This window comes from Colletotrichum higginsianum, chromosome 5 (assembly GCF_001672515.1).
Source record: "Colletotrichum higginsianum IMI 349063 chromosome 5, whole genome shotgun sequence".
Classification (NCBI taxonomy): Eukaryota; Fungi; Ascomycota; class Sordariomycetes; order Glomerellales; family Glomerellaceae; genus Colletotrichum; species Colletotrichum higginsianum.
Window position 1 is genome coordinate 3200004 of NC_030958.1, and position 9633 is coordinate 3209636.

The window sequence follows — 9633 nt, forward strand, 5'->3', positions numbered from 1 at the left end:
CCCCCCCCCCCCCCGTGCCTTGCTTCGCGCGCAACGGGGAGAAATCAAGGGAATGAAATGTGTTATCCTCCTGTATTGTTCAGGACCACCACTCATCACCCATCCACCACCCCCCCTTCGGGATCACTTTAGTAGCGAGCGGGGGGGAGGGGAGAGCCAAATGGCATACGAGCAAGAGACCCCAGATGGCAGGTCTCTCCTATGTTCCTTTCATCCCTTCCTCGCTCTGTCTTTCCAGTTTCTTTTTTTTCCCCCTGGAACAAGGCTGTTTGTGGACTGAGACGAGGAAGTGAGGATGACAAGAGAGTTACGCAGATTACGTACGGCGGCAGAAACGTGTTTGGGGGGAGGGGGCGGCGGAGGGAAACGCCCGCGCTGCCGATACCACCCCCTTCGTCGTCTGAGTCTCGCCAATCCCCTTCCCCTTCTCATCCCGCTCTCTATCCCCAAACAAACGGCCGCCCGGGCACGGGTCCGATTATCGGTCCTGAACGGGAGGGAGGTTGTTCGCGTTTGTAGGCGGTTTTGTCACACCCTGGCTGCACCTCACAAACCTGAACATGAGGGAGCAGCAGGAGTAGCCTGTCACACACATACACATAATATATGTACTCAAACATGTAATTACAACGGAACGGTCATTGAAGTAGGGATCTGTTTTTTAGATTCTCTTCCTCGAAGCGTATGTTTCGAGTTATCGAATTTCTCTTTCTAATAGTCAGGAAAACAAATTGTCGTCAAGCCAGCCGAGGCGGCGACGTAATCGTGCAAAGAGGAAGCAAACATGAACACCAGATCAGCGCTGTTCTCTGCGCTGAAAGACCTGCCGCCGAATGCTCCCTTCTCGTAAAGAGGCTCATCGTATACACCAGTAATCGCCCAAGGATTCCCTGCCGCCCCGTCTATAAGTTGTGATGTTGAGAAATCCCGCCCGTTTACAAACAGACCCTAACACATGAGAAAAGGACGGGTTTGACGACCCGTTGGCGTTCTCATACATAGCACACACACACTCTCTCTCAAAAATCCGTTATCCTTGACACAAGAGAAAACTCATCGAGGATGAGAAAGAAACAAAGAAAAAGGGGTTGCTTTTCGTTGGTAGGGAGGAGAGGAGTCGCGAATCCAATCTCTGGTTGTCCATCCATCGAAGGAGGAATCTATAAGTTCTGAGTGTAGCCGCCGCCATAGTAGGGATGACCATCGATTCTTTGGTTGGTTTTGTTGATTTTGTATAATTAGGTAAAGAAGTCGTGGTTGGCCAACTCTTGCCAATTCGAAATACCCGAAAACGCCGTTCTTCTATCCCGTCTATTGCCCAGGTCGTCAAGTCATAGCTGCTTTAGAGTCCGTTCCCGTTACATCCGGTCCATGAGGTCACCGCCGGCAACGCTACCGTTGGTGGAGCTCCTGCCACTCTGAAAGCCGTCGTTTCCATCGAGGAGCTGGTGGACGCCAATCTTGGGGACGGGCAGTTTCCTGCTGGCATCAGGCCGGCTGATGATGTCCGTCAGGGAGGCACCGTTACGAGTGGGAGTGCCGGCGCTGGTGGGAGCGGGCGGCGGCGGCAGGTAGGGGGTCTCCAAGTGAGGCTCAAGAGGAGCCAAAGCAGGAGGAGCTGCGTGCTGGAGAGAGAGGTTGCGAAGCGAAGGCAGCTCGTAGCCCATGGGCCGGAGTCTCGGGGAGTGAGCGGGAGTGGCGATGGGGGTGTGGTCCGGGGTAGGCGACAGAGAATCATGGGAGAAGGTAGGAGAAGAGGGTGCGGTGGAGTTGGGTGAGTTGGGGCGAGATCGCTTGGCGTGACGAGAACCAGAGTAGTGGTCATCGTTGTGCTCGTCGTTGGAGTGGGATCTCGACATGTGATAGGCAGAGAGGGAAGGGAGGTGGCCGCGCGAGTTGTGCAGGCTGTGGGAGTAGTAAGGGTGGTGCCTGGCCGAAGAGGCGTGGTAAGGGGGCGCGGTGAGGGTCTCGCGCTCGACCTGGTTGGCTGCCTTGGCCAGGATGGAGATGTCCATGTTGGAGTTGCTCTGGAACTGGCGGCTAAAGGGGCTGCCGTGGCCCTGTTGGGCAGGCAGGACGTATGTAGAGAAAGAATGCGGGGGCGAGACATTGGGAGAAGACAGGCTCGAGGTCGGAGCGGATCGAATCGTCTTGGGAGCCGGAGGAGGGGCCATCATTCCGTCCTGGGGCAAGTGCGACTGAGGACCCGAGTTGTACTGGTTCTTGCCACGCCTCGAGTTGGGGTTGCTGTGAATTCTCGAATGGCGGGTGAGCTCGTCAGAACGGGAGAATTTCTTGCTACATCCAGGATACTGGCAGGCGTGAGGCTTCTCTCCGGTGTGGGTGCGGATGTGTCTCGTCTGGTGCTCGAGACGGTGAAAGGCCTTGTCGCACAAGGGGCACTTGTAAGGACGAGGCAGCTCGTTGGGGTTCTCGGCAGTCTGGCCAGGCAGAGGACCCTTGGGCTTCAGCTCATTGAGCTGACCAAGCCTCGTAGTGTCCATAGCATCGCCCGAGATCATGTTGTCGTTCTTATCGGGGTTGAGTAAACTTGAAAAGTTGAAGGGAGACGATTGTGTCTGTTGCATGTGATCGCCCATTGGCCCTGATGAACCAGAGCGGGGCGCTTTGGTACGCAGTGAGGATGCTTCTTTTTGATTGCCTTTCCAGGAGTGGTCGACTTGGTCGTCGAGTTTAAGAACCGGCTCAGGTATCGTGAGTGCGGTTCCGACTGTTGAAGTTGTTACGAAGAGTTGGCGTGGAAGAATCGAAGGAGTGTGGGTGAGGTGGGTGTGTGGGTGGTTGGCGGGATATATATGTTATGCGAGTCGAGTACGTTGTGTGTGAAAAAGCTTTGCCGGCTTTTTGGAGGGGGGGTAACTAAGAGGGGGGGAGTGTGTTCCGGGGTAAAGGTGCTAGTTCGTGAGGGATGACAGAAGGTTGGCGCAATGATTTTTATTTTCTTTCCAAAAGAAGGAAACAGAGCAAAGTTGGGGGAGGCAAGGACGGGGCGGTAGATTTAAATGGCGAGAAGGGAAGAGAGAGCAGCGGTATCAGAAGAAGAAAAAAGACGTGGGAGCGAGCCAAGCACCAAGGTGGGAAGAAGGACTGCGGGCGAAGGGGAGGGGGGGTGTGGATGCGTGGACGGTGTGGATGGTTGGTGGTGGGTGGTGAATGTGGATTGTGGATAAGGTGGATGGATGGATGAGTGGATGGGGGGAAGAGAGAGAGAAAGAAAAAAGGCAAGGCAAGGGAAGGAAAGGAAGCCCAGGGAAGGAAGGGAAGGGCACCATGGCCCATGCCTAAGTCCGTCACACACACACACACACACACACACACACACACACACACACAGGGAGAGAGAGAGAGAGAGAGAGAGTACGAGATACACACAGTCACTGGAGTCTTCGTCTTTCAGGTCGGGTCCTCGTCCCTGACTCCCTGGCTGCTCCCACTGTATTCGTACATACCTACTTGGACCTCGTCTTTCCATGTCCGAGACTTCTTCCGCTCCCTGTGCTTTTCCATCCAATCCCGACACTCCGCCTTGCCTGTCTGCTTTCCCAGTCCAGTTTAACATCTTGCCATCCTTCGCCATTTCCCTTGATTCCGGGGCACCTGGGGCTCTTCTGGCTGGAGAGAATGCGTAGGGTGACTGGGAAGCCCCTCATACAAGCCTGGCATCCCCAGTTACCTAACAAAAGTAAGTTCAGGGTAAGAGAGCGGGAACCTGTGAGCCTCCTACCACCGCTGTGCACGCAATACGGATAGCACTTGTGCAATGTACATCAAAAGTGGAGGGGTGCTTGGGAAAGACGACGACGATGGCGGCCCTCGCATGTTCCACTTCCTGCGTTAAATACGCCAACACAAGCAAAAGTGCAGCAGAAGCGGCGGTGGTTCTGGCCGGCACGTATACTCTGCCCAGAGATTGTATACGTGATCGCAACAGATTCGCACCCGCACCCGCGGACGGCCGGCAAATCGGACAGGGTTGGAGGAGGTTCGGTATGTAAGGTACGGGGGTACTGTGTTTGTTTCGTTCTGCTCTCCGTACAGCCCGAGGAAAAGACGGGGGAGGCAGCTGGATGAGATGCGTCGTTTGACGGACGATATCCGTTATGGGGCAGGCCAGTCACAGTAGCAGTAAGCTGGGGATGGCTGTTTTATCGTTGGGTGTGAGGCGGCAGCGTCTGCAAGAGACAAAGAACCGGGTGCGAGAGTTGGACTACATTGCACGTGTGGATGGCCAGTACGATGTAGACACGCGCTGTAGTGTAATCGCCTGGCCGTGTGCTTCTGGGGCGCTGGCAGTGAAGAAGACCAGTGTTAAGGGAAAAGGGGGGGGGGGCGGGGGGGGGGGGTTGGAAAAGTCGACTGACTCTCTGGAGAGCGCGGGTGAAAGGGGGAAAGGAAAGGGGGGTGTGCCTCGGAAGGGGACGTGGGACAGAGGGGAGGGGCGTGTCACAACCGGGGCTCCAGCCTCCACTCTCCACATTGACGGGTCCACTTTGCGAAAAGCCAAGAGAGACGTGCTCTGCCTTCCCGGAGAGATCGGTACGTACCTTGGTGCGTGGGATGCCCTCTTGGATGGCAATGAATGCCCTGTGTGACATACTGAGGTGGATGTACCCGAGTACCTTCCTCAGGTACGCGCGCAATCAGATACCGACCGACCTGCCTGGTTTTGGTTTTGGTTTTGCGACAAGTCGGGGAAGAGAACTGGGGAGGAGTGGTACGTATCTTTCTTTTCCTCGCTCTTCGAATCCTTCTGACCTCAGCATTCATTCTCGCCCTCCTTACCAGTCTGTCGACACAGAGAATATTCTCCAGAGAAGACAATTCATAGTGGTCATGCTTGTAGGCCTGGCATTCTACCGGCATCATCCATCACTCCCAGAGTAAACCTGCAAGCCAAGCCGGCATCAGCGGGTGGGTGGCATCATCATTTGCATCGTCGTCGCAGTTGCCGCCGTCAGTAACGGAACGATGCCGTGCCCGGTTGCGCAGCGTAGGTTCCGTCTTCCTCATACCCTAATCCTGCCAGCCGTTCTGCTCTGCCCAGCCCCGGCCGGTGTTGTCGTGCACTATGTATTACACCATCTTGCCATACCATGAGGCATACGCATCCTATCCTGATGGTCCCATCCAGGAAAATCTTCTCCCGGCATGCTGGTCTGTGTGTCTGTGGTCCGCCGCCGCTTGACTTGTTAGCCTGTTGGTGGTGAATTCTCGGCCTCATTCGCAATATTGCTATCCACCTAGGGGTATCCGTTAGTAGTCAGCCTCTCCGTGTCCTATCGCCGCTGCTATTCCCGCTTTCTCTGATGATAAAAATTTCTCTCTCTCGCTTTTTCCTCCCTTCACATCCCCGACACTAATTTCCCAATCGTGAACCACATCTCGGCCTAATGCCGACACGTGTCTCCCGCTTGCGGTTAAGTCTGCTTTTCCTACGGGTGGTACGGATCCCCTTTGACCAAGACGATTGGGGCATGGCCATTGTGCAACGTGGGCAAGCCATTCATCAATAACCTTGTCAATCACTCCACGCATCCCATGCTCATCCCGCTTTCCTTTCCCCAGGCCACAGAGATTAGCCCCTTACAAGCCCGGTCCTGGCGCCTGTCCTCTCGACGTTGACGACCATCCTGACTGTAGTGCGTGTATCTGTACACTACCAACGTTACCTTGTGTGTATTTGAGGTGCGAGCGGCGGACGCGGGGGGGCGGTGAGGCGGCCGAAATGGTGGCTTAGTCGTGATAACCCGAAGCTTGTGCCACCTTCTCGTGGTCTGATTGGTCAGTATGAATATAGCCCTGGAGAAGCTATTCAGGGAAGTAAAGAGAGATTATGGGCAGACGAAGCAAACGGAAATGCAGGAGAGAAAAGAACCAACCCGCCCCCGCCCCCAGGGGAAGAAAGGGGGATTGGGGACCCCTTGGTCACGCAATGTCGCCTCGCCTACAGGTATGGCACAATTCTGACCGGCCTTTTCCCCTCATCGCCAGATTCTTACCCCGTGGAATGGGGGCAGAACCTTGACCCGCGGGAGCCTGCATTTGGTGTCTCTTGACATGAGGGAAATCCGGGGGAGCAGCACCGCTCAACGTAGAGCTGGCCTATTCCATCCACCTCCACGGGGAAACCACCCCTCCTAAAATCATGCCTTCATCTTACCAGCATCAGCTGAGGGAAGGAGGGAGGGAGGGGGTAACGCTGGCTGCCTGGGGACGACCGCCAGCGCTCCATTCGCCTCGACCCGACGCCGGGATCGTCATGCCATTTGCCGGCGTCCGCGTCGTAGCAATGTTCATTCAGGCATGGGCAAGGCGAAGCGCTTGCAGAAAGAGCCCAATAAGCTTGTTCCATGCCGTTGAGCCGCTGCTTGTGCATCGCCGCCGGAGCTTGCGGTTGGTTCCCAGGCGAGAAAGGGGCCTATCTTTGGTGTGCCGGCCGTATCACAGGCTACAGCATGCAACACAGCTTGCCCTCGCTGATTCGGCGCCGCGATCCGACTCCCTCAGCTCACGACGAGATGAGATCGGTACTGCAACCCCGCGGGGGGGGGGGGGGGGATGCCATCTCGGTTCTCATGTCGCTGTCGACCTGATGGATGGCGTCCCAGACCTCGCCGGATGGAACCCCGTACGACTGTGCCGGCCTCGGTCGTCATCGGCAGTCACTTTATGGGACGATTCGAGACGACCTCCTATCTTCTCCCCCTTTTCCCCTTTCCTTCCTGTCCGACTTTGCACCGCATGAGTCAAAGGACTGCGCCAAAGCTCCATGGCGCGGACTGGTCGTTCTGAAGGCCGACTCCTTCGCTCGTCTTTACGAGCCCCTATAGAACGCGTCTCCGAGCCCTCCTCTCCACGTCCGGGCCCCCCCGGCGGGGGTGGGGGCTGCCGCTTGGTCAGGCGCCAGTGGTCCCCCGCCTCCCATGAGATAAGAGCGTTGGAGCGGTACCGGCTCCCGATCAGAGGATGTGTGCGACGGTATTTCTTTTCGTTTTTCTTCCTTTTGAGAGCCACGTACGCAACCATGCCTATCCATCATCATCATCACCAGACACCCCTCAAGGCGAAACCCTCCACGTATATCGACCAAGCCCGTAGCCGCTTTACCGTAACATCACCGGGAGGTTCATGGTCATCGGAGCTGCCCAGCACCACCCTCAACTCCTCCGCCGATCCAGTCACGAAACGAGGCCAGCGACGGTATCTCGCGCTGTCTGGTGTGGTTCTCGTTCGCAGGTGCGCCTTGGTGTCTCGTCTCTGGCCTCCGTCTCGTCTTGGCTTGTCACGAACCTACTGCGCGCGGTAAGCGCGAGGGTAAGTATTGGAACCACCAGGGAAAGAGGAGGGCGGAAGAGCTTTGTCGCAGATGACTCAAATTTGTGCATCGTGACTTCTTCAGCGCTCGTCGTCAGCGCACGAGGGAGCTAGACTGCTACGTTCATGATCCGCAATGCCAATAGATAAGCCGTAAAAGCCGCCTAAGCTGAATCCCGGGGTCCCTCGCCCCGCCCCCCTCGGAACGGATTTGCACATGCCTGCCCTGTGCATCAACAGTCATTTTTTTCACAGTGAGCGGAGACCTGGACACAGGGTTTGGGCGCTTCTGCGGTTCGGGGAGCCCTCGGTAGTTTCTCGCCGAGAGGCGAAAATGCTTCCTCCCCTGACCCTCCTCGGGCTCGCCTCTCGGTCTGGGGACAACCCACGATGGCGATGAACAGCACTCACCGAATCCGCCGCCTACGTTGGGCCGACCGAGTCTCGCAGCACTATCCGGGTCGAAAGGGGTTTTCTTCTCTTACGCTTCTTCTTGCCTCTTCGGCCTGCGCATGATTCGAACGTCGTAGACGGAACAGACAACGTCCGCGTCTCGCTCCATGGCCGGTGGTGGCTTCTGTTCTTGAACGTCGGCGGATAGGCGGGAACACATCCTCGGGGGCGGCTCTCGTGCGGCCGAATGAGGGTTCCTTGCACCCACACAATGGGGGCCCTGCACCCTTTCACTCGCTCGCATGACCCGAGAGAGACAGAACGTGGGGGGCGGCGTTGTTTCCTTTCACCACCCACCATCCACGGTCCTATCCTGGCATATCGCCATCAAAGCCCCCCTCCTCCCGCATACAGCCATTGGCGTTGGGAGACCTGCGATCTCCAAAGCGGCGCCACCTCATCTATTGCCTCCCAAGCGCTAGGATCAGGTACTCCCGAATAGCGAGATAGCCTTTCCCAACTGCCATTTCCAGATGACCTTCCTTCCAGGTGCAGTCGATCCCCCGAGCTGTCACGGGCGCTAGGCTTGATTCAGGAATTCCGGGGAGACCCCATAGACCCTGTCCTGAGATTTTGGCGTACCGTAAGATCTTCCAATCCCCATATTCCCAAGCCGCTTTGCCTCTCGGACGGTGACCTCCGGTCCTGACTCCTCAGGATCTTTGCAACTCAAACTCTTTGGTGCCCACCGAGTCAGTCTTGTCATGTGTGCGCGACGCTCGGGGCGTCTGGAGATTGCGGTGGCATATGGCGACAGAATAAGGTGGTCCAGGAGCTGAAGATGTCTCCGTGTCTGGCCAAGGGCGGACACAGGTGTGTCTGATAAGAGTATTCTTCTTCGGCACTTTGTCGGCTTAAGACAAGTAGGCCACATCTCTAGAGTTCAGAAGCCTGGCCGATTCGGGAACGCCTTATCACCGCCGCGTTGTTACCCGGTCTTCTCAGGGACACAATGAGATTTAATGGACAGCAACCTTCCCGAGCCGTTGGTGGTGACTGGTTCGGATTCTTTGGGGCGCTGTCACGTTCAAGTTCAACGGGTCAAACAGTTTCTTGAAGGCTGTATCGCCAGAGCAAAGCCTCCGCGGCCAGCGTCGACTCCTGTATCAGCTTATGTGCATGCCGTTCGAGTTTGCTTTCGCCTGAGATGCCGTCCTACGTGATGTATGGATGATTTCCTTCCTTGTTCATGCCGAGGCCTAGACCATGATTCGACCGTAGTCGGATTTTGCTGTGAGGTTTTGCTTGAGACGGGCATGTCGCCGAGACTTGCCCGTGACTACCCAGGGAACCCCGTCTACCTGAAGAGGCTCTTCCGCTTGGGGCACTCTACATATGCTCCGATGATTCAAGGCCGGTGCGTTCTGTCCGATTTGTGCCGGGTCGCACGACCAGGTTGAAGAACTTGACGAAATGCGGGGAATCGAACGCTCATCGCACGACTGTGGGAAAGGACGAGCCGCAATTGTCACCGAGTGCGCTCAAAATCCCCGAGATGATCTTGCACAGTATGTACCTGCGTGCGGGGACCGACGCGCCACCCCGCTTCCAATAGCGACGACAATGGAACGATTGCATGGGCTTGAACTTCGTGCTCTGGAAGGCCCGCTTGGGGGGGATTGCTGTCTTGCTCAACGAGACAGGCTATCCACTTTCTTGCCGGAGAGAACGCCGAGATGACGTGCAAACCCTTTGGTTTTCCTCCCGCCAACATATCTTTCTCTTTAAGGAGCATTCCGGCTGTATCAAGTTCATCCCCACGCTCGTCTTGGGTCAGTCAAGTTGATGATGGCTGTGTCTGTAAGATAAGGGCCGAGGGGCTTAAACTCAAAGCTCATCGAATCG

The 9633-nt window shown here is 56.4% G+C and overlaps 1 protein-coding gene across 1 annotated transcript; it reads right to left on the bottom strand.

The window, feature by feature from the left end:
- Positions 1-1358: 1358 nt before the first annotated feature.
- On the bottom strand, positions 1359-2588 carry CH63R_07831 (DNA-binding protein creA; the record flags this gene model as incomplete). The annotated part of the gene is made up of 1 exon (XM_018302805.1): positions 1359-2588. One exon carries the CDS (start codon positions 2586-2588, stop codon positions 1359-1361), a length of 1230 nt encoding a protein of 409 aa, XP_018157583.1.
- Between the last annotated feature and the right edge of the window lie 7045 nt (positions 2589-9633).